This window comes from Convolutriloba macropyga, chromosome 2, assembly GCF_964194025.1.
Source record: "Convolutriloba macropyga chromosome 2, txConMacr16.3, whole genome shotgun sequence".
NCBI lineage: Eukaryota > Metazoa > Xenacoelomorpha > Acoela > Convolutidae > Convolutriloba > Convolutriloba macropyga.
Genome location: NC_134469.1, coordinates 32,640,830 through 32,665,750, shown reverse-complemented (window position 1 = coordinate 32,665,750; position 24,921 = coordinate 32,640,830). Strand labels below are relative to the sequence as shown.

Genomic DNA, 24,921 nt, shown 5'->3' with positions numbered 1-24,921 from the left:
AAAATGATTTACACCCAGAAAACTTTAGCCAATTGGCATGTGAATATTCCTTAAGTGACAAGCTTCTATTCAAATCCCACTTGAAGCATTAAAACAAAAAACAGGCAAAAATCATTAAATTTCGTATAAAAATCATCAAAACTGATCAAAAACCTCCAAATTAGCATTAAACTCAAATTAACTACTTGAAACCGTCAATTCCTATCAAAACAAGCCGAAAACTAAAACAATATCATAATCAGACCTCATAACCATGAAAAGTTGCAAAAAACTGCCTTTAAAAGGCTGCACGTGAACAAAAAAAATTTAGCTCGCTTAGAGAAAATTTTTTCACACATCAATTTTTCGCTCTCTCAAAAACAGCGGTATGAACAAAAACCACTCTCTTTTCGCTCCGCTCTTCACTTTTGTTCAGCACCAAAATCACTCCAAATTTTTTCACGCGTTTCATTTCCCGCTCCAAAAATCACTCCAATAAAATTGATTAAAAAAAGGACTTCTCCAATACTCCTCTTCGAGTCGTAAAAAAAAGACAGCGCTTCAATACAATTCAAATTCTTTGAATTATAAAAAACCAAGAGAAGGCCAATAATAGCCCCACCTATGGCTGTCCGGCTATTAATAAACCAAGTCACTAAGATGAACTACTGCTCTTTTTTCCAACGACTCCACCTCCATAGGCAAAACATTTAGCCGAATCAAACTGACCTGCAAGTTGAGAAAATGGATCGACTCGGGTAAGTTGACCAGTTTATTGTGCATAATATTGAGTTTGCCCAGCCTCGTACATCGACAGAGAGCTTCAGGAATGGACTCGAGGAGGTTGAATGCAGCCGAAAATACTTCAAGATTGCTCATTTTACTCAGATTGCAGTTGAGAAGTCCATCCAAAGTCAGCTGATTACAATCCATATAGAGGCTGCGCAGATTCAACAGCTTGCCAAATCCACTCTTAAAAATACCCGGCAGATTGCCGGAAAATAGCCGCCGTTGATTCCAATAAGCATGATTTGGATTGAAAGAATAGAATATATTGAAAAAAAAAGATATTTGTACAAAAACATTTTTAAGTCCGATTTATTTTGATGTCATTTTGTAGTTGAACATACTTCTGTTTCTTAGAGAGAGGCTACAGGGGCTACTATCAATACCAATAAGCATTAGAGAGAGGTAACTAATACTTATAGGAACGACGTTCAAATAGCGGGCATCTAAAATTGGGCTTTATGGGTTTATCCCGTTTCTACTTCTGACTTCAATTTTTTATACTGACTCTGTTCATTTTGAATTGCTTTGCTGAGCAACTGATGTTCAAAATCACTTTTAGCAGAATGAGAGAAGTGAGAAACTAGCCTAGAGAAGTCAAAAAGATATCACGCAAAATGTTGAAAAGGCGGCAAAATGAGGTAAAGCGAAACATTTTTTTATTCGACGAAGTAAAAAAAACATAGCAGGACAAGTCCTGACGTACAATTCAAAGAATTTTCATTGACTTAACAAAAAACTAGACCTAGAACGGACAATGGGTGAATTGGGAAAACCATTTCTAAAAAAAATCAGATGAAAAAAAAACAAAAAAAAAACAGAAAATCAATGTCAAAATGCTGCTAGGGAGAACAAAAAACCACTAGTGAGATATGTAATTTTGATTCTAACAAAAAATAGGTCCAGAATGAGCTGTGAATGGATTGGGAAAACCATTCAGAAAAAAATCCGATCCAAAAAATCGAAAAAACAGTAAAAATCAGAGTGAAATTGCCGCATGTGAACAAAAAACCACTACCGAGAAACCGAACTTTTGTTCAAACACTGTTTTCTCACTCTACTTTAAAATTAGAGCGAAAAAAAATCACGCCGCAAAACCACTCGCTTTTTCGCTCCATTTCCTGTTTCGGCGTGACCAAAATCACCACTCCAATTTGACTTCAAAAATCATGAAAATGTGTGAACAGATCTTAAAAAAAAAAGACAGCGCCCCAATACAATTCAAATTCTTTGAATTGTAAAAAAAATAGGAGCGCTATAATAGCCGGCTGAGAAGATGAGGGCGGCTATTAAAAATGAAAAAACTACAACAGTAAGTCGAGATTGACAAATTCTGAAGAAATCACGTACGGGAATCTTCTTGAGTTCGTTCCTCGAAATACAGAGCGTCTCTAAGTGGATCAGAACATCTAAAAACAGTCAATTTTCAGTCCCACTAGAGCAGTCCGTGGCTCCTGCATTTAGTATAAATCTATCTATCATACCAAATGACTCTGGCAATTCAGCGATGCAGTTGTCACTCAAGTTCAGCCGCTTCAGTGATCCGCACTCGAACAGGGATCTGGGGACGGATGGGAGCGAATTCTCGCTAAGATCCAAATCTAAAAAAATAAATCAATTCATTAAAAAAGTATACATGAGTGCTTTTAAACATAACCGGCATATTGCCGGAATAGCTGCGAAAGAATAGACCTGCGTGCCATATAAAAGAGATAGAAGAAACAGATACAGATCAAAATTGAAAAAAAAATCGACGCCGCTCAAAAAACATTGAACATATGGAGGTAAAAAATATTCAGCGATAAATTATTAAAGCTTGTTAAAACTCATTCCGCAGAAGCCTCTTATTAGGGACCTTTACTGCACAAATGAGTTCCTTTGACCTTAAACAAATTCAAATTAAACTTAAGTTTTAAAATGCAAGTCATTTTATTGAGTGAGGTAAGTCACGCATGATCAAAATCTAATCACGCAAATAACTTAAAAACTTTTGCTAAAGGGAGAGAGAAATGACGTCACGCGCGCAAATGCCGTTAGTGAGAGGAAGATGTCATTCAGAAAATTTGACTTTTTCAGCTTTGCTGTGTGATTAAATGTAAAACGAAAAAAGAGCGTCAGACGACGAAACAAAAAAACATAGCCGGACAAGTCTTGCCGTACAATTCAAAGAATTTACATTGACTAAACAAAAAACTAGACCTAGAACGGACTATGTGTGAATTGGAAAAACCATTTCTAAAAAATCAGATAACAAAAAAAAAGAAAATTAATGTCAAAATGCCGCATCGTTAGAGAGAACAAAAAACAACTAGCGAGAAATGTCAATCTGATTCTCACAAGAAAAACTAGGCCAATAATGAACTACGAATGGATTGGGAAAACCATTTGGAAAAAAATCGCATCACAAAAATCGAAAAAACGGTAAAAATCAAAGTGAAATCGCCGCATGTGAACAAAAAACCACTAGCGAGAAAACGAATTTTTGTTCAAACAAGAATTTTTCACTCTACTTTAAAATTAGAAAGAAAAAAAATCGTGCCGCAAAACCACTCGCTGCTTCCCTCCATTTCCTGTTTCGGTGTGACCAAAATTACTACTCCAATTTGACTTCAAAAATCATGAAAATGTGTGAACAGATCTTTAAAAAAACATAGCCGGAAGAATTCAGGAAACGACTCGAAGTGGATATCCACTTAAATGCCATCCAACTACTCATCAGACAAAACGTGCCTCCACTAATTTAGGATTATCTTAAAACAAAACCGTAATACAAAAAACAAGTCCATTAAAATATGATAAAAAAATCTGATCGAATTTTGTCAGAACTTGAGACCCCGAAATAACTATCTCTGCCAAAACCACTTCATCAACACAACTAGTAACTATTAAAACAACTTTTAGCCAAATCATGAAAAAAGAAGCTCCTGCAAGCAACTTTGACTAAAAAACTGGAAAAAGTTAATAAATTTTTTAATATTAAAAGCACGTAAATCCAAAGATTATTCTTTTCAGCCAATAGGGTATCCAAAAGCTCGCAAAACAAAAGGCAAGCCATAATAGGCTAAGAAATTGGTCTTAAGACCAGAAACAAAACGAACAACTGCAAAAAAATAAGAAAAATAGTTCCAATTTTCGCAATTTTTCGTCATATTTCTCAACAAAAAATTCTCTATATCCACAAAACTGTAGCCACTTGTAAATTAAAAATTGCTGAAGTAATAGGGGTCTTTTCAATGCTCATTTAAGGCAGTAAAACAAAAAATATTTAAAAAAATCGCAAAAATTCGCCCAAAAATCAGCAAAATACATGAAAAACCACCGAATTAGGATAAAATTCATATAAATTTCCGGAAACCTTCAAACCACTACCAAAACCAGCCTAAAAATAAAAGAAAATCATACCCAAACCTCTTTACCAAAACAATTGTGAAAAAAAATGCTACACGTTAACAAAAATTTACTTACAGAATATAACGCGCTTACAGAATTTTATTTTCACACCTCAATTTCTCGCTCTCTAGAAAACAGCGATATGAACAAAAAACCACTCTCTTTATCGCTCTATTCTTCATTTTGTTCAGCAACAAAATCACTCCAAAGTTTTTCACGCGTTTCATTTCCCGCTTCAAAACTCACTCCAATGAAATTGATTTTAAAAAAAGGACTTCTACAATACTCCTCTTCGATTCGTAAAAAGACAGCGCCCCAATACAATTCAAATTCTTTGAATTGTAAAAAACCAAGAGCACCGCAAAATAGCTCCGCTCAGCTTACAGCTTCGCAGCTATAATAAAATAGCTGGCAGGGCAGCTTGCGGAGATGTTATACCTTAAGAATCTAATAACTTAATGCTGCTTTCACTAGCTACTCTCAAATAACCATCAAGTAGATTGACACACTCAGTAGACAAAATTTAGTAGGCAAAATTTGGTTTCGCAGATGTCAGTCAGCGTAGCGTAAAACTAGGTTAATATTTCGTCGTACTGTTTTCCACCACACCAAATAAAACGAGCTAGTGGCTTAAACTGATTCAAAACGGGGAACTCATATTTGTGATTTGCTAGTAGCATATACACGCGTCTTACTGATAATACAGGGAGACATTTGCACTTTTTGACCGAAAGTTCACTTGTCCAAAAACTTTTCGGTCAAAAGTGCAAATGCCCCCCCCCCCCCCCCCCCCCCCATGGTGCATAATTGAGGAGGTGAAAAAATCGATTAGGGGTACAAAAAAATGTTTTCCGATTTTTGTCCAATCGACCCGTTGAAAAATCGTTCCGATTTTGTTCTTCGCTTGTGCAAATGATGTCCCCTTTTATGCCTGGCTATTGCTAAGGGCGGTTTGTATTGGGTTGTTTATGTAGCGTGACTGTTATTCAGAAAACTAATTCCATTCATACCTGGTCCCCCTGTAGCCCACCTACTCGATGCTTAGAGTTTCTAAAGGGTTATAGTGGGTAAAAAACTTATTCATTCCTGGTCCCCCTGTAGCCTACTTAATAGATACTTAGCGTTTCAAAGGCGTTATAGCGGGTAAAAAACTTTATCATTCCTACCTGGTGCCCCTGTAGCCTACCTAATCGATACTTTCTCAAAATAGCATTTCTCAAAAGGGGTATAGGGGGTTCAAAAACTTTTTCATCCATACTAAGTCAATCTGCAGCCTACCTAATCGATACTTCGCGTTTCTGAACTGATTAAGAGAAAGGAAAGCAAAAAGCCATCAGAGAAGTTCTGCTTTCGGTGATGAAACTTTCTCGTGAAGTTTATCAGTTGAAAGGAAACTCATTTTATTTGTCCAAGTAATCTAGAATCACAATCGTGTGAAGTACCTAATAAGTGGTGTCACACTGCGAATCCCTTCGAAGATCACAGGAAGACTTTGTTATGATGATTGAAGAGGGTGCAAAGCATTATAAAGTGAAAATCGACGAAACTAAAGTGACAGTTTTTCCGCAAAATGACAGCATCGGATACTGAAGTGGGGGCAATTGAAAACCCCAGCCAAGTATCGATACAACGAGGTCATTTCAAAAGCATTCTCGCGACAGCTGGACAACAAAGCTAAAACCAAGATAATTTCAAGGAAACAATTCTGTCTTTTCTTTGCGAGGTCTGCAAGCTCCGTTTTCATTGGAATCATTGAAAATCCGTTTTCATATCAAAAATTTGCTCAGAATGAGATTTTTAATTGCCGCAACGGATTTGCAACTGCTAGTACGCCGATGTCGACTAGAGATGATAACAGGCTAAATTTCAATTCAAAAGGAGCCCTGGCTTTCAAAGAAAATGGCCACAGTATATCATTGAACTATTTCCCCACTACATAACGGTGTTTGATCTGACCCAAGAAACCACACATAATTTCATTCATCCCGAGTTAACAAACTCATAATTATCAGCCGAAGTCACGCTTGGTGAAGCTTGGGAGAACAATTTTCAATAGTTTACATCAATTCTGCGAGAAACGTTTGCAAAAACGCTCTTCCTATGAGCTAACGGAAGATCAGATATTCAAATTGATACATCAATGCAAACACTTGAAGAGTATTTGAGTTACCAGAGGAAAGTTGTCCGCAGCATAGACATCGTTGAATTTACGTTTCAAGTGTTTTCATTGCTGTATCAATTTGAATATCTCAGCTTCAATTAGCTCATAGGAAGAGCATTTTCGGAAACGTTTCTCGCAGAATCAATGTAAACTGTTGAACATTTCTCCCAAGGCAACAAGTACCTCACGTTAGGCAAAAGTAGCGTTTGGAATTGCTGTAGGATCAGATTTGTATTCGCATCCTGGACATATAAGCCATGTTCTTTTTGCATCTAAACCGAGAAAAATCAATTTCATGAAGCACTCGTGCTCGTAGTGCCCACTAGCCGATGAAATTTTGACGCCGTTAGCTGACACTCTGCAATCAGCGAATGAAGATTGTAAGGTATTATCAAAAAGGTGTCTCACTTGAACTAGCACCTCCAGCGGTATACAGTAAAAAGTACCCATTGATTTGCACAATACGGCAGGTCACCTCAAGATAAATTTTCTATAAGTCTAAGAAATTGTTTGTCTCCAACAATTTTAAATTCCAGTGGAGATCCAATAGGGGAATACAGGAGGCCAGTTTTCCTGCCAGAAAGCTAGGTCAAATGTAAAAAGCAGTGGAGATTTCTCAAGTCTAATGAGCTGTGTTGTCTCAGATGTGAAAACGTATGTTAGCGCGCATTTATGACTTCTGAAAAATCTGATCTGATCGACTTCCTTTCAGCTTGGTTTTTGATGAAATGGCAGTGTGAATTGAAGGTCGGTTCGTGTAAGCTATAGTTCCATTGGATTTATGTCGTCTGACGATACGTCGACTGTTTGAAGTGATCCTCCTACTTGTTTATTTTACAGTTTTTGCTACTGTATTTTTTAATCCCTCTCGCGCTCTTCTTTTTGCTGGAGCTCCCTGCACACGTAGATCTCCGCCAATGCTCTTCGCCGCCGGCCAAATAATGCGTCTTCTCAAGGTTAAGGCCACTCGTCCAATGCCAGCAGCCAATGCTCCAAAACCACTACCTCTGCTTGTAATGTCCTGAGAAAAGAGATAGTTGATTTCAAAACGATGCCACAGTGTTTTCTGGAAAAAAAATTATGCGTTTGTCTAATGTAAATTAAGTCTAATGTAAATTGATTGCTGGATGCAAGAGTCATGCTGTTTGCTTAACGTCTATTTTGGCAATTCCACGCTCGTAGAGTTTTCCCAGTATCTTTTTTGTTGTGCGCAATCACACGGTTTTAAGTGGGCGGACTGACAATGGCAGGTTTTTCTATTCAGAAAACTTCGTTCGTTTAATTTTGTTTATAATGTCGAATGTTTCGCTCTGCAAATGCAGACGTGGTATCGTTTTCAGTTGTGTTTAAATGAATTTGCGTCTCGTCGCAGAAAATTTTGTATTCGCCTTTGAATTCAGATCCCTAATCTGTCCACAATTGGTTGTTTTTTCGCAACCATCTCTCTAAAGGCTTCGACACAGTCTGCAGCATATAAACATTTTACTGATTGCACAAGTAGGTATCACGATAAAACTATGAAGGTGACTAGAAAATACTAAACTCCATTGCGTTTGGCCAACTTGTCCATATAGGCAACCTCAAAAGACCATATTTCGTTAAATCTGTGAGCAATAACTTTCAGTCGTGGAAAACTTTTTGAATTGTTGATTTGTGGTACAAGAGTTTTTTGTTTGCAAGAACTTTTCATTTTTTTTCCTTTTCTAATGCACTCTTTTTGCAGATTGGCGACGCTTCAAATTATGCTTCGCTAGATGTATAGATTTTGTTTGGCTTTTTCATCCGAAAACTTTTCTAGTTTGACGGTGGTTTGAATTCTTCCGCGTTTACAAAGCCTTCCTCATCAACGCTAGCAGTCTGTTTCTTCTGCCCTTTTGACAGCAGTGTTTTCTCTCTTGTCTGTAGATCCAGCTTCTGTTTCTTTTGTGCTTCAGGAAGTCTCAGGAATTTTTTGCGTACGTGTTACAGGTAAATTGTGTGGGAATGTTTAGTAGAATATATGTTAACGTACATCTGCTGGCTTTGAGGTCTGCTGTAATGCGTACAGAAATTTGAATGACGAAACCTCAGTTTATTCAGAAAATTAGGTTGCCTTTGTTGTCAATGGAAGTTATTTAAGACTCGTTAATTGTTTCTAAAATCTTTGTTGCTTTTTGGAACTATTCGTCTTGCAGAAAACTGATATCATACAGAACTTTGCTGCAGATGATTATCATAGATTAGTTTTCTTTATCAGCAGTTGTTACGTTATCAGGTTGCTGTTCTGAACTGAATTGTTTTGTCGCTGATGGTGTTTGTGGATTTGAGTCTCTTTGCAGGAGTGACATTTACTAGGCTGAATTCTAAATTACTGGTTTCTGGTGAGACCTGTCATTACTACTGTATTACCATACGGCGCGGAATCATCACGAATTCTTTAATTGACATGTTCCTGTAAAAATTGTAGACAATGTTTAGCCAGAGACCTCTTGCTGTTTGGGAAAAGCTTACTTCTCCACTCTGCGCTGAATTTTTTGTTAGATAACTGTCGTAGCTGTCTCGAATTTTTCTATTTTCATCTTTTTAGGCACCACGCCGGAGAGCACGTTCATAGAACACCAGCTGAAAAACCAAATGGACACCAAATTGCTCGTCAGAATATTTATCTTAGTTTTTGATTTCGAGTTATTGCTAACGCACCAAAGCTTCAACATACGCAAGTTTTTCCTTTTCATTTGCTATTGGTGTAATGACTGCTTCCTGCGAATAAATGTAGAACACCAATGCTTCGGGTGCAATGAAGTTCGATGAAAGCGTAAGCCTTGTGTTGTTTTCGGTTTCAGATCAATTTATTCTATCTGCAGAATGTCACGTACTGACTTGAAGAAACCAACGTGAGTTGTGCTTAGGTCAATATTGCGAGACCACTTGCTCTGGTGATACAAATTGTGTCTAATGACATAAAAGTTTTCGATGTCGGCCAGATGTTGCAATATTGACAAATTCTTTATCGTTGAACATTTCTGTGTAAGAATAATCAAAAATCAATGAACAGATTGATAAGTTTTTGTTATTTCAAATCCAGAAGATTAAATAGGCTCGACATGCGGACATGCTGACGTTGTACTTCTCTGAAGAGTTCTTGGTACTCTTTATAAAACTAATAGACTGTTGTAAAACGGGGATAGAATGTTAACCCTGGAAATATGTTGAACACGAGGTGACTTTCCACATCCAATGTGTCCTACAAGGACCATAGAGACCCTGTCATGCGTGAGAACAACTTTATTTATAATTTAGGATTTGGAAGGATGTAACCAACTACGACCCTGCGACTTGAAAGCGGCAAATAATTTATAGCTACAAATAGAAACCTCCTGACTCTAAAACGTGTTTGATCAAAATTTTTGAGATACGTATGACCAACTTGGTATTCTAACCATAAGTTGAAAATTTCCACAAATTTAAAGTGATACAAAAAAATTCGAGGAGTGTTCATTATTACTATTAATCAGAACTCAAAAATGTTGATAATTTTTCTCTCAAAACTACCTACTCAAAACTGGATTTATAGGAAACCACATGACAAACTGGAATTTCGAGATAATCATGACCAACTTGGTATTCTAACCATAAGATGAAAATGTTCACAAATTTAAAGTGAGACAAACAAAATTTACAACTCAAGGAGTGTCCTTTATTACTGTTAATCAGAATTCAAAAATGTTGATAATTTTTCTCTGTTGCAGGTCTAACCGGTGCCAAAAAACGACTTAATTCCATCCTTTTCGTATCAAGTTCCCGATGATGGTGTCTTTCCTTGTAGGTTCAGAAATCAAGCTTGTTGTAAAGTCTTACTTCCTGTTTGTTTGTCCTCAAGAGTAAATCAACATTTTCAACTCATCCTTTCTTGGCTATCGTTTTATTGAGACTTTCGTTTTCTGATTAGACGCGCGATTACCAAATTGTATCTATTACTAAGTATTAATCGGTACGACAACCCCAACAGTCGGTTAGAAATCTACCACTGTAAGTGATGTGTTCCACAATCTTCAAGGTAGGCTTCAAAGGATATTGCTATTCAAAATCAGAGAAGAACCACTCCCAACATAGAGAACTACTCTCAAAGACTATCTCTCGCTGTATAAATTAACATCTACTTTCAATTCATACCAAATCGTCTGTGTCATTGGTGTATTTTGTCATCTTGAACCATTAATCTATTACTATCTAATCTCTGAAAACCTTTTTTGAAGTAATATGAAAGCGTTATGCTGTAACCAAGCAAATAAAGCAATTAAGCGAAATATCGAGGAAAAAAATTAATCCCTCAGCTCATTTTTGTGTTTAGCAATTATCTCCCGGCCTGTTTACATAATACCAATGATGCTGACTATTAGACAGATTAACGTTTTATTAGATTGATATTAGACGTATTATTAGATTGTTTATTAGATTGATCCGCTCGCTCAGTTAAAACATAAATTGTGTTTGAACTGTTTAATACTTTGGAGCCATGCGTATAACAACTTATACAATAGAATGCGATCAGTTCTTGTGATATTATTCACGTCTGCAAAAAACTATTGTTGCACAAAATATTATTATTGCACAAAATAACATATTGCTGCTCCTAAAACGCGCAAAATTTTCTATTCAATTTATCATATAGAATCCCAATGAGACAGCATCATATCTTTCCCAAAAAAAGCGTAATCCTTAAAATGTGATTGAAATGGTTATAATTTGTATTTTAAAACCAATGACGTTGTAATATTCGGCATTTTTGAATGTCGGAAGACAGACATAGGGGTCCACATACACCGATCAATTCTCGTTAGCGATAGCATTCCTTAATCACGGAACAAGAACAAGAAACTCGCACACAATTCAATTAAATTGCAGATTTGAAGTAAGCATGACCTCATAAGATTGCAAAAAACGTTGACCAGGAAATAAAAACCAATCCTTAACAACAAATCAACCAATTTTCTTTGAGAAAACAAAAACCTACGGCTAGAAAAGACTAGTCGATTCGGAAGAACGTTTGGGAAAAACTGAAAATAACCCAACAAACGGTGAAAACTGACGTCAAATTGCTGCACGTGAACAAAAAAATATAGCCAACAGATTGCCGGAAAATACCCACGATAGACGCTTGTGGCCTACCATGAATTGAAAAAACTAAAGAACTAAGATTGACAGATCAACCACCAGCTTTTTAAGAGACCACTAGACTTTTTGGGTTAGATTCGGACTGTCATCTTTATGAGATACATTTGCTCTACAAGGAAAAAGCCCTAATAGAGCCTTTTCAAAATTAATATTAGCTGTATGGTGTAAAGCATCAAAACGAAAACCTGAGTCGATAACAACAATGATTTCTGCTGAGTTGACATTGTCCATATTTGATGAGAAGGATATAGACGTTAAAGCGGATTTCAACTGTCCGTATAGCTTTACCAGCCGAGATAGTTGATTTCGAAACGATGACATTGTGTTTTCCGGAAAAATTTCATTGACCCGTTTGATATTAAGTCTAATGTAAAATGATTGCTGGATGTAAGAGTCAGGCTGTTTTTCATTGAACGTGTACGTTGACATTTTCAGTTTCCTAGAAGTTTACCAATAGCTTTTCGTTGTTTGCAATCACCCGGTTGTAGGTGGGCGGCCTGACAATGGCAGGTTTTGTTATTCCAAAAACTTCGTTCGTGTAATTTTGTGTAACTTTTCCAAAATGTTTCATTTGGTCTGGCGATTTGAGCAAAGTCACTTGATTTGAAAATTGGCGAGTAAAGTGCCAGTGAAATCCAAGAAGGTTCGAGCTTTATAGAAATATTATTAGGTGCTAATTTAGTCGTAACACAGTTCTCTCAACTGTTAATCAAAAATATACAAATTAGGGAGTTCTGTTAAGTAAGACCATGACCACTTTTTCTCCAAAAAAACGGTAAATAATGTTTTTGAGCGGCCGAATGTTCCGTTCTGCAAATGCCGATTTGGTTTCGTTCTCCATTGTATTTCAATGAATTTTATTGTCAAAGAAAGTTTTGAATTCGCCTTTGAATTCATAGCCCTCATGTGTCCACACTTGGTTGTTTTTTTGCGATCATCTTTCTAAAGGCTTCACAGTCTGCTGCATATAAACATTTCATTGATTGTACACGTAGGTATCATGATAAAACGATGACGGCGGCTAGAAAATATTTAAGTCCATTGTTGTGTTTGGCCAACTAGTCCATATAGGCAATGTCAACAGAACATATTTTTTAATGTAGAGTTTTTTGTTTGCAAGAACTTTTTAATTTCTTTCTTTCGTAACACTTTCGACGCTTTCAAATGCTTCGCTTAATTTGATGGAGGTTTGAATTCTTCCCCGTTTGCAAAGCCTTTCTCATCAACCTTAGCAGTCTGTTTCTGCTCTTTTGACAGCAATGTTCTCGTTCTTGTCCGCAGATCCATTTTCCAGCTTCTGCTTCTTTTGTGATTCAGGTAGTCCGAGGAATTTTTTGCGTAAGTGTTACAGGTAAATTGAGTGGGAGTTTAGTAGAGTATATGATAAGGTACATCTGCTGGCCTTGAGGTCTGCTATAATGTGTACAGAAATGTGGCTGACAAAAGTTGTGTCTTCAAAAAATAGGTTGCCTATGTTTTCGAAGGAAGTTATTCGAGACTCCTCAATTGCTTCTTAAATTTTCGTCCCTTTTTGGAACTTTTCGTCTTAAAGAAAATCGATATCATACATAACCTTGATGCTGATGTTCATTATCGATTAGTTTTCTTTATCAGCAGACGTTATCAGGTCGCTGTTCTGAACTGAATTGTATTGTAGCTGATGCTGTTTGTGGTCTTGAGTTTCTTTGCAGGAAAGACATTTGTCTGGCTGCATTCTGAAATTCTGGTTTCTTGAAAATTTTTGAGACCTGAAATTCCTACTGTATAAAAAAACAGCGCGCAATCAACACGAATTCTTCAATTGACAAGTTTCTGTTAATATTTAGTCAATGCTTAGCTAGAAGCTGAATCAGACGACCCCTTGCTGCTTGAGAACAGTTTATAGGCACCACGCCCGACGGCACGTTCATAACACACTAGCCGAAAAACCAAATGAAAACCAAATCGCTCGTCAGAATACTTGTCTTAGTTTTTGATTTCAAGTTATTGCTAACGCACCAAAGCTTCAGCATACGCAAGTTCTTCCCTTTCATTTGCTATTGGTGTGATGACTGCTTCCTGCGAACGTAGAACACCAATGCTCCGGGTGCAATTAGGTTCGACGAAAGCATAAGCCTTGGGCTGTTTTTGGATTCAGATCAATCAAATGCCCGTACTCAGCTGTCGCCAATTTATATGCTTCTTTAAGCAGTTGGAGCCAATTCAACTGTCTCCTAAGTTAATCTATCTGCTGAATCTCACGTAATGATTTGGGGAGAACAACGTGAGTTGTGCTGAGGTCAATTGTGCGAGACCACTAGATCTGGTGAAACAAATTGTGTTTAACATGACTGACATGCAGTTTTCGATGTCAGCCAGATCTTAATTTTGACAAATTCTTTATCGTTCAACATTTCTTTGATAGAATCACCAAAATCAATAACAGTTTGATAAATTTTTCGTTATTTCAAATCCAGAAGATTAAATAAGCTCGACATGCGGACATGCTGACGTTGTACATCTCTGAAGAGTTCTTGGTACTCTTTATAAAACTAATAGACTGTTGTAAAACGGGGATAGAATGTTAACCCTGGAAATATGTTGAACACGAGGTTAGTTTTTCCACATCCATTGGGTCCTACAATGACCATAGAGACCCTGTCATGCGTGAGAACAACTTTATTTATAATTTAGGATTTCGAAGGATGTAACCAAATACGACCCTGCGACTTGAAAGCGGCAAATAATTAATTGCTATAAATAGAAACCTCCTGACTCTAAAACGTGTTTGATCAAAATTTTTGTTGATGACTCATCCATTAATCTCGACCTCTCATCCCGAAAGGTATAACTGGACATGTTCAAAGTTATTGTAGGAAATGTCCCCCATGTCCCTCTTTATCCTTCCTTATATGATATCCCACCGCAAAAGTTACTACAAAGCTATATATATATATACTTCTGTTAACGCTCTGCTAACCCTCTCTAACTACTGTTTCCCTACTCAAAACTGGTTTTATAGGAAACCACATGACAAACTGGCATTTTGAGATAATCATGACCAACTTGGTATTCTAACCATAAGATGAAAATGTTCACAAATTTAAAGTGAGACAAACAAAATTTACAACTCAAGGAGTGTCCTTTATTACTGTTAATCAGAATTCAAAAATGTTGATAATTTTTCTCTGTTGCAGGTCTAACCGGTGCCAAAAAACGACTTAATTCCATCCTTTTCGTATCAAGTTCCCGATGATGGTGTCTTCCCTTGTAGGTTCAGAAATCAGACTTGTTATAAAATCTGGCTTCCTGCTTGTTTTTACTTAAGAGTAAATCAACATTTTCAAGTAATCCTTTCTTAGCTATCGTATGTTTTATTGAGATTTTCATTTTCTGAATACAAGCGCGATTACCAAATTGTATCTATGTATCAAGGAGAACCCCAACTGTCGGTTAGAAATCTACCACTGTAAGTGATGTGTTCCACAATATTCAAGGTAGGCTTCAATGGATATTGCTATTCGAAATCAGAGAAGAACCACTCCCAACAAAGAGAACTACTCTCAAAGACTATGTCTCGTTGTTGTATAAATTAACATCTACTTTCAATTCATACCAAATCGTCTGTGTCATTGGTGTATTTTGTCATCTTGAACCATTCATCTATGACTAACTAACCTCTGAAAACATTTTGAAGTTACGAACGCGTTATGCTGTAACCAAGCAAATAAAGCAATTAAGCGAAATATCGGGAAAAAAATTAATGCCTCAGCTCGTTTCTGTGTTTAGCAATTATCTCCCGGCCTGTTTACATAATACCAATGATGCTGACTATTAGACAGATTAACGTTCTATTAGATTGATATTAGACGTTTTATTAGATTGTTTATTAGATTGATCCGCTCGCTCAGCTAAAATATAAACTGCGATTGAACTGTTTAATACTTCGAAGCCATGCGTATAACAGCATATACAAAAGAATGCGATCAGTTCTGGTAATATTATTCACTTCTGCAAAAAAACTACTGTTGCACAAAATATTATTATTGCACAAAATAACATGTTGCTGCTCCTAAAACACGTAAAACTTTTCTATTCAATTTATCATATAGAATCCCAAATGAGACAGCATATTTTTTCCAGAAAAAAGCGTAATCAATCCTTAAAATGTGATTGAAATGGTTAAAATTTGTATTTTAAAACCTATGACGTTGTAATAAACGGAATTTTTGAATGTCGGAAGACAGACATAGGAAACCACATACACCGATCAGTTCTCGTTAGCGAAACCATTCCTTCATAACGGAACAAAAACAAGAAAAAAACACGAATACAATTCAATTAATTTGCAGATTCGAAAGCAGATTTGAAGTAAGCATGACGTCATATGATTGCAAAAAACCTTGACCAGGAAATAAAGAACAATCCTTAACAACAAATCAATCAATTTTCTTTGACTAAACAAAAACCTACGGCTAGAAAAGACTAGTCGATTCGGAAGAACGTTTGGGAAAAACAGAAAAAATAACCCAACAAACGGTGAAAACTGACGTCAAATTGCTGCAAGTGAACAAAAAAAATAGCCGGCAGATTGCCGGAAAATACCCACAATAGACGCTTGTGGCCTACCATGAATTGAAACCACTAAAGAAATAAGATTGACAGATCAACCACCAGCTCTTTAAGAGACCACTAGACTTTTTGGGTAGATTCGGACAGTCATTTTTATGAGATACATTTGCTCTAGAACGAAAAAGCCGTAATGGAGCTTTTTCAAAATTAATATTCCATATTAAAACTCAAGACTCAATTACTCAGGACTTAGGACATATAAGTTTGGCACTATTTAGATGCACACTATTGACCTTTATTTAGTAAATGTTCATAAAACTTAAAGTTACATAAGTGAGTTCAGAAGCCATTTTTTGAGTGAGGTAAGTCACGCAATCGACCTTAAAACAGAAATGACGTCACGAACACAAATTTCAACTGCAAAGCAGTAGAAATAATTGAAAAAGTCAATTCCAAGAAGTCAGGGTAAGACAAAACGAAAATCTGTTAACGATTAAAAAAATTAGGAGCGCAATAATAGCCGCCTCAAATTGCTGACGCGGCTATTAATAAACAAATTGAGGAAGCGAAGTTTTTATCAAAACCGTTTTCTCACTCCAGTTGCAAACTAGAGTGAAAAAGTTTTACGCCACAAAGCAGTAGACTCTTCACTCCATTTCCCGTTTCGGGCTGACGAAAATCACAACTCTTATTTGATTTCCAAAATCAAAAAGAATGTGCGAACAGATATTAAAAGACGATAATAGCTTGTCAAAAGAGATTTTAAACAGACCAAACGGAGGTTTTAAATTTTAAAATATACTAGTCATTAGCATCAATTTTTTTTATTGCTATGATTTGCACCTTTCTCTCATTATGTCACCCAGTGAGAGGGAATAAATCTTTATTATTTTTCGCAACGAATGAGCGATTTGGCAAATAGTAGTCAGCATGACACGATTAAAAAAACAGAGAAAATCAGATAGAGGCAAAGCTTCCGAGGAGATCAGGAATATTCGAGACTCCTCAATTGCTTCTTAAATTTTCGTCCCTTTTTGGAACTTTTCGTCTAACAGAAAATCGATATCATACAGAACCTTGCTGCTGATGTTATTAATTAGTTTTCTTTATCAGCAGTTTTACGTTATCAGGTCGCTGTTCTGAACTGAATTGTATTGTAGCTGATGGTGTTTGTGGTCTTGAGTTTCTTTGCAGGAGTGACATTTGTTTCGCTGCATTCTGAATTTCTGGTTTCTTGAAAATTTGTGAGACCTGAAATTGCTACTGTATAAAACTACAGCGCGGAATCAACACGAATTCTTCAATTGACATGTTTCTTGTAATATTTAGACAATGTTTAGCTAGAAGCTGAATCAGACGATCCCTTGCTGCTTGAGAAAAGCTTATAGGCACCTCGCCCGACGGCACGTTCATAACGCACTCGCCGAAAAACCAAATGAAAACCAAATCGCTCGTCAGAATACTTGTCTTAGTTTTTGATTTCAAGTTATTGCTAACGCACCAGAGCTTCAGCATACGCAAGTTCTTCCTTTTCATATGCTATTGGTGTGATGACTGCTTCCTGCGAAAGTAGAACACCAATGCTCCGGGTGCAATTAGGTTCGATGAAGGCATAAGCCTTGGGCTGTTTTTGGATTCACATCAATCAAATGCCCGTACTCAGCTGTCGGCAATTTATATGCTTCTTTAAGCAGTTGGAGCCAATTCAACTGTCTCCTAAGATAATCTATCTGCTGAATCTCACGTAATGATTTGGGGAGAACAACCTGAGTTGTGCTGAGGTCAATTGTGCGAGACCACTAGATCTGGTGAAACAAATTGTTTAACATGACTGACATGCAGTTTTCGATGTCAGCCAGATGTTAATTTTGACAAATTCTTTATCGTTCAACATTTCTTTGCAAGAATGATCAAAATCAATAACAAATTGATAAATTTTTTGTTATTTCAAATCCAGAAGATTAAATAAGCTCGACATGCGGACATGCTGACATTGTGCATCTCTGAAGAGTTCTTGGTACTCTTTATAAAACTAATAGACTGTTGTAAAACGGGGATAGAATTTTAACCCTGGAAATATGTTGAACACGAGGTTAGTTTTTCCACTTCCAATGGGTCCTACAATGACCATAGAGACCCTGTCATGCGTGAGAACAACTTTATTTATAATTTAGGATTTCGAAGGATGTAACCAACTACGACCCTGCGACTTGAAAGCGGCAAATAATTAATTGCTATAAATAGAAACCTCCTGACTCTAAAACGTGTTTGATCAAAATTTTTGTTGATGACTCATCCATTAATCTCGACCTCTCATCCCGAAAGGTATAACTGGACATGTTCAAAGTTATTGTAGGAAATGTCCCCCATGTCCCTCTTTATCCTTCCTTATATGATATCCCACCGCAAAAGTTACTACAAAGCTATATATATATATATATATATATATATACTTCTGTTAACGCTCTTCTAACCCTCTCTAACTACTGTTTCCCTACTCAAAACTGGTTTTATAGGAAACCACATGACAAACTGGCATTTTGAGATAATCATGACCAACTTGGTATTCTAACCATAAGATAAAAATGTTCACAAATTTAAAGTGAGAAACAAAATTTACAACTCAAGGAGTGTTATTTATTCCTGTTAATCAGAAAACAAAAATTTGATAATTTTTCTCTGTTGCCGGTCTAACCGGTGCCAAAAAACGACTTAATTCCATCCTTTTCGTATCAAGTTCCTTTTCGTATCAAGTTCCCTTGTAGGTTCGGAAATCAGGCTTGTTATGAAATCTGGCTTCCTGCTTGTTTTTACTTAAGAGTAAATCAACATTTTCATGTAATCCTTTCTTAGCTATCGTTTGTTTTATTGAGATTTTCATTTTCTGAAGACAAGCGCGATTACCAAATTGTATCTATGTACCTACGAGAACCCCAACTGTCGGTTAGAAATCTACCACTGTAAGTGATGTGTTCCACAATATTCAAGGTAGGCTTCAATGGATATTGCTATTCAAAATCAGAGAGGAACCACTCCCAACAAAGAGAACTACTCTCAAAGACTATGTCTCATTGTTGTATAAATTAACATCTACTTTCAATTCATACCAAATCGTCTGTGTCATTGGTGTATTTTGTCATCTTGAACCATTCATCTATGACTAACTAACCTCTGAAAACCTTTTTTGAAGTTACGAACGCGTTATGCTGTTACCAAGCAAATAAACCAATTAAGCAAATTATCGAGAAAAGAAAATTACCGTCTCAGCTCGTTTTTGGGTTTAGCAATTATCTCCCGGCCTGTTTACATAATACCAATGATGCTGACTATTAGACAGATTAACGTTTTATTAGATTGATATTAGACGTATTATTAGATTGTTTATTAGATTGATCCGCTCGCTCAGTTAAAATATAAACTGCGATTGAACTGTTTAATACTTCGAAGCCATGCGTATAACAGCTTATACAATAGAATGCGATCAGTTCTGGTAATATTGTTCACTTCTGCAAAAAAGTATTGTTGCACAAAATATTATTCTTGCACAAAATAACATGTTGCTGCTTCTAAAACACGCAAAAGTTTTCTATTCAATTTATCATATAGAATCCCAATGAGACAGCATCATATTTTTTCCAGAAAAAAGCGTAATCAATCCTTAAAATGTGATTGAAATGGTTAAAATTTGTATTTTAAAACCTATGACGTTGTAATAATCGGAATTTTTGAATATCGGGAGACAGACATAGGAAACCACATACACCGATCAATTCTCGTTAGCGATACCATTCCTTCATAACGGAACAAAAACAAGACAAAAACACGGACACAATTCAATTAATTTGCAGATTTGAAAAAAAAGCAGATTTGAAGTAAGCATGACGTCATGATTGAAAAAACCTTGACCAGGAAATAAAGACCAATCCTTCACATTAAATCAATTTTCTTTGAATAAACAAAAACCTACGGCTAGAAAAGATTAGTCGATTCGGAAGAACGTTTTTGAAAAACAGAAAAAATAACCCAACAAACGGTGAAAACTGACGTCAAATTGCTGCAAGTGAACAAAAACAATATAGCCGGCAGATTGCCGGAAAATACCCACGATAGACGCTTGTGGCCTACCATGAATTGAAACAACTAAAAAACTAAGATTGACAGATCGACCAACAGCTTCTTAAGAGACCACTAGACTTTTTGGGTTAGATTCGGACTGTCATCTTTATGAGATACATTTGCTCTACAAGGAAAAAACCGTAATGGAGCTTTTTCAAAATTAATATTCCATATTAAAACTCAAGACTCAATTACTTAGGACTTAGGACATATAAATTTGGCACTATTTAGATGCACACTATTGACCTTTAATTAGTAAATGTTCATAAAACTTAAAGTTACATAAGTGAGTTCAGAAGCCATTTTTTGAGTGAGGTAAGTCACCCAATCGACCTAAAAGCAGAAATGACGTCACGAACACAAATTTCAACTGCAAAGCAGTAGAAATCATTGAAAAAGTCAATTCCAAGAAGTCAGGGTAAAATGAAACGAAAATCTGTTAGACGATTAAAAAAATTAGGAGCGCAATAATAGCCGCCTCAAATTGCTGACGCGGCTATTAATAAACAAATTGAGGAAGCGAAGTTTTTATCAAAACCGTTTTCTCACTCCACTTGCGAACAAGAGTGAAAAAGTTACGCCACAAAGCAATAGCCTCTTCACTCCATTTCCTGTTTCGGGCTGACGAAAATCACAACTTTTATTTGATTTCCAAAATCAAAAAGAATGTGCGAACAGATATTAAAAGACAGCCTTGATACACTTCAAATTCTTTGAAACCATGAGAAAGCCAATAATAGCTTGTCAAAAGAGATTTTAAACAGACCAAACGCAGGTTTTAAATTTTAAAATATACTAGTCATTAGCATCAATTTTTTTTATTGCTATGATTTGCACCTTTCTTTCATTATGTCACCCAGTGAGGGGGAATAAATCTTTATTATTTTTCGCACCCAATGAGCAATTTGGCAAATAGTAGTCAGCATGACACGATTAAAAAAACGGAGAAAATCAGATAGAGGTAAAGCTTCCGAGGAGATCAGGAATATTCGATACTCCTCAATTGCTTCCTAAATTTTCATCCCTTTTTGGAACTTTTCGTCTTATAGAAAATCGATATCATACAGAACCTTGCTGCTGATGTTATTAATTAGTTTTCTTTATCAGCAGTTGTTACGTTATCAGGTCGCTGTTCTGAACTGAATTGTATTGTAGCTGATGCTGTTTGTGGTCTTGAGTTTCTTTGCAGGAGAGACATTTGTCTGGCTGCATTCTGAATTTCTGGTTTCTTGAAAATTTGTGAGACCTGAAATTCCTACTGTATAAAAAAAACAGCGCGGAATCAACACGAATTCTTCAATTGACAAGTTTCTGTTAATATTTAGACAATGCTTAGCTAGAAGCTGAATCAGACGACCCCTTGATGCTTGAGAACAGTTTATAGGCACCACGCCCGACGGCACGTTCATAACACACTAGCCGAAAAACCAAATGAAAACCAAATCGCTCGTCAGAATACTTGTCTTAGTTTTTGATTTCAAGTTATTGCTAACGCACCAAAGCTTCAGCATACGCAAGTTCTTCCTTTTCATTTGCTATTGGTGTGATGACTGCTTCCTGCGAACGTAGAACACCAATGCTCCGGGTGCAATTAGGTTCGATGAAAGCATAAGCCTTGGGCTGTTTTTGGATTCAGATCAATCAAATGCCCGTACTCAGCTGTCGCCAATTTATATGCTTCTTTAAGCAGTTGGAGCCAATTCAACTGTCTCCTAAGATAATCTATCTGCTGAATCTCACGTAATGATTTGGGGAGAACAACCTGAGTTGTGATGAGGTCAATTGTGCGAGACCACTAGATCTGGTGAAACAAATTGTTTAACATGACTGACATGCAGTTTTCGATGTCAGCCAGATCTTAATTTTGACAAATTCTTTATCGTTCAACATTTCTTTGCAAGAATCATCAAAAATCAATAACAGTTTGATAAATTTGTTAAAGATTAAATAAGCTCGACATGCGGATATGCTGACGTTGTACATCTCTAAAGAGTTCCTGGTACTCTTTAACTAATAGACTGTTGTAAAACGGGGATAGAATGTTAACCCTGAACTATGTTGAACACGGTGACTTTTTCCACATCCAATGGGTCCTACAATGACCATAGAGACCGTCATGCGTGAGAACAACTTTATTTATAATTTAGGATTTCGAAGGATGTAACCAACTACGACCCTGCGACTTGAAAGCGGCAAATAATTTATTGCTATAAAAAGAAACCTCCTGACTCTAAAACGTGTTTTATCAAAATTTTTGTTGATGACTCATCCATTAATCTCATCTCTCATCTCGAAAGGTATAACTGGACATGTTTAAAGTTATTGTAGGAATTGACCCCCATGTCCCTCTCTGTGCTGCCTTATATGATAATATCCGACCGTAAAAGTTATTACAAAGCTATATATATATATATATATATATATATATATATATATATATATATATATACATATATATATATATATATATATATATATATATATATATATACTTCTGCTAACGCTCTGCTAACCCTCTCTAACTACTGTTTCCCTACTCAAAACTGGATTTATAGGAAACCACATGACAAACTGGCATTTTGAGATAATCATGACCAACTTGGTATTCTAACCATAAGATGAAAATGTTCACAAATTTAAAGTGAGACAAACAAAATTTACAACTCAAGGAGTGTTCTTTAAAACTGTTAGTCAGAATTCAAAAAAGTTGATAATTTTTCTCTGTTGCGGGTCTAACCGGTGCCAAAAAACGACTTAATTCCATCCTTTCCGTATCAAGTTCCCGATGATGGTGTCTTCCCTTGTAGGTTCAGAAATCAGGCTTGTTATAAAATCTGGCTTCCTGCTTGTTTTTACTTAAGAGTAAATCAACATTTTCAAGTAATCCTATCTTAGCTATCGTTTGTTTTATTGAGATTTTCATTTTCTGAATACAAGCGCGATTACCAAATTGTATCTATGTATCTACGAGAACCCCAACTGTCGGTTAGAAATCTACCACTGTAAGTGATGTGTTCCACAATATTCAAGGTAGGCTTCAATGGATATTGCTATTCAAAATCAGAGAAGAACCACTCCCAACAAAGAGAACTACTCTCAAAGACTATGTCTCATTGTTGTATAAATTAACATCTACTTTCAATTCATACCAAATCGTCTGTGTCATGGGTGTATTTTGTCATCTTGAACCATTCATCTATGACTAACTAACCTCTGAAAACATTTTGAAGTTACGAACGCGTTATGCTGTTACCAAGCAAATAAACCAATTAAGCAAATTATCGAGAAAAGAAAATTACCGTCTCAGCTCGTTTTTGGGTTTCGCAATTATCTCCCGGCCTGTTTACATAATACCAATGATGCTGACTATTAGACAGATTAACGTTTTATTAGATTGATATTAGACGTATTATTAGATTGTTTATTAGATTGATCCGCTCGCTCAGTTAAAATATAAACTGCGATTGAACTGTTTAATACTTCGAAGCCATGCGTATAACAGCTTATACAATAGAATGCGATCAGTTCTGGTAATATTATTCACTTCTGCAAAAAAACTACTGTTGCACAATATATTATTATTGCACAAAATAACATTTTGCTGCTCCTAAAACACGTAAAACTTTTCTATTCAATTTATCATACAGAATCCCAATGAGACAGCAGCATATCTTTTCCAGAAAAAGCGTAATCAATCCTAAAAATGTGATTGAAATGGTTAAAATTTGTATTTTAAAACCTATGACGTTGTAATAATCGGAATTTTTGAATGTCGGAAGACAGACATAGGAAACCACATACACCGATCAATTCTCGTTAGCGATACCATTCCTTCATAACGGAACAAAAACAAGAAAAAAACACGGACACAATTCAATTAATTTGCAGATTTGAAAAAAAGCAGATTTGAAGTAAGCATGACGTCATATGATTGCAAAAAACCTTGAGCAGGAAATAAAAACCAACCCGTAACAACAAATCAATCAATGTTCTTTGAGTAAACAAAACCTACGGCTAGAAAAGACTAGTCGATTCGGAAGAGCGTTTGGGAAAAACAGAAAAAAATAACCCAACAAACGGTGAAAACTGACGTCAGATTGCTGCACGTGAAAAAAAAAAGCCGGCAGATTGCCGGAAAATACCCACGATAGACGCTTGTGGCCTACCATGAATTGAAACAACTAAAAAACTAAGATTGACAGATCGACCACCAGCTTCTTAAGAGACCACTAGACTTTTTGGGTTAGATTCGGACTGTCATCTTTATGAGATACATTTGCTCTACAAGGAAAAAGCCGTAATGGAGCTTTTTCAAAATTAATATTCCATATTAAAACTCAAGACTCAATTACTTAGGACTTAGGACATATAAATTTGGCACTATTTAGATGCACACTATTGACCTTTAATTAGTAAATGTTCATAAAACTTAAAGTTACATAAGTGAGTTCAGAAGCCATTTTTTGAGTGAGGTAAGTCACCCAATCGACCTAAAAGCAGAAATGACGTCACGAACACAAATTTCAACTGCAAAGCAGTAGAAATCATTGAAAAAGTCAATTTCAAGAAGTCAGGGTAAGACGAAACGAAAATCTGTTAGACGATTAAAAAATTAGGAGAGCAATAATAGCCGCCTCAAATTGCTGACGCGGCTATTAATAAACAAATTGAGGAAGCGAAGTTTTGTTCAAACACCGTTTTCTCACTCCACTTGCAAACTAGAGTGAAAAAGTTTTACGCCACAAAGCAATAGCCTCTTCACTCCATTTCCTGTTTCGGGCTGA

General features: G+C 36.2%; 1 protein-coding gene across 1 annotated transcript in view; it reads right to left on the bottom strand.

Moving 5' to 3' along the window:
* The window catches only part of LOC142334882 (protein flightless-1 homolog), a 152,177-nt gene that overhangs the window by 88,050 nt on the left and 39,206 nt on the right, over positions 1-24,921 (bottom strand). The window contains exons 7-9 of the mRNA XM_075383207.1: positions 2,250-2,366; positions 2,116-2,174; positions 709-951 (exon numbers count right to left, since the gene is read on the bottom strand). Of these exons, the coding sequence (XP_075239322.1) occupies positions 709-951; positions 2,116-2,174; positions 2,250-2,366 (419 nt within the window). The remainder of the gene's footprint in view (positions 1-708; positions 952-2,115; positions 2,175-2,249; positions 2,367-24,921) is intronic.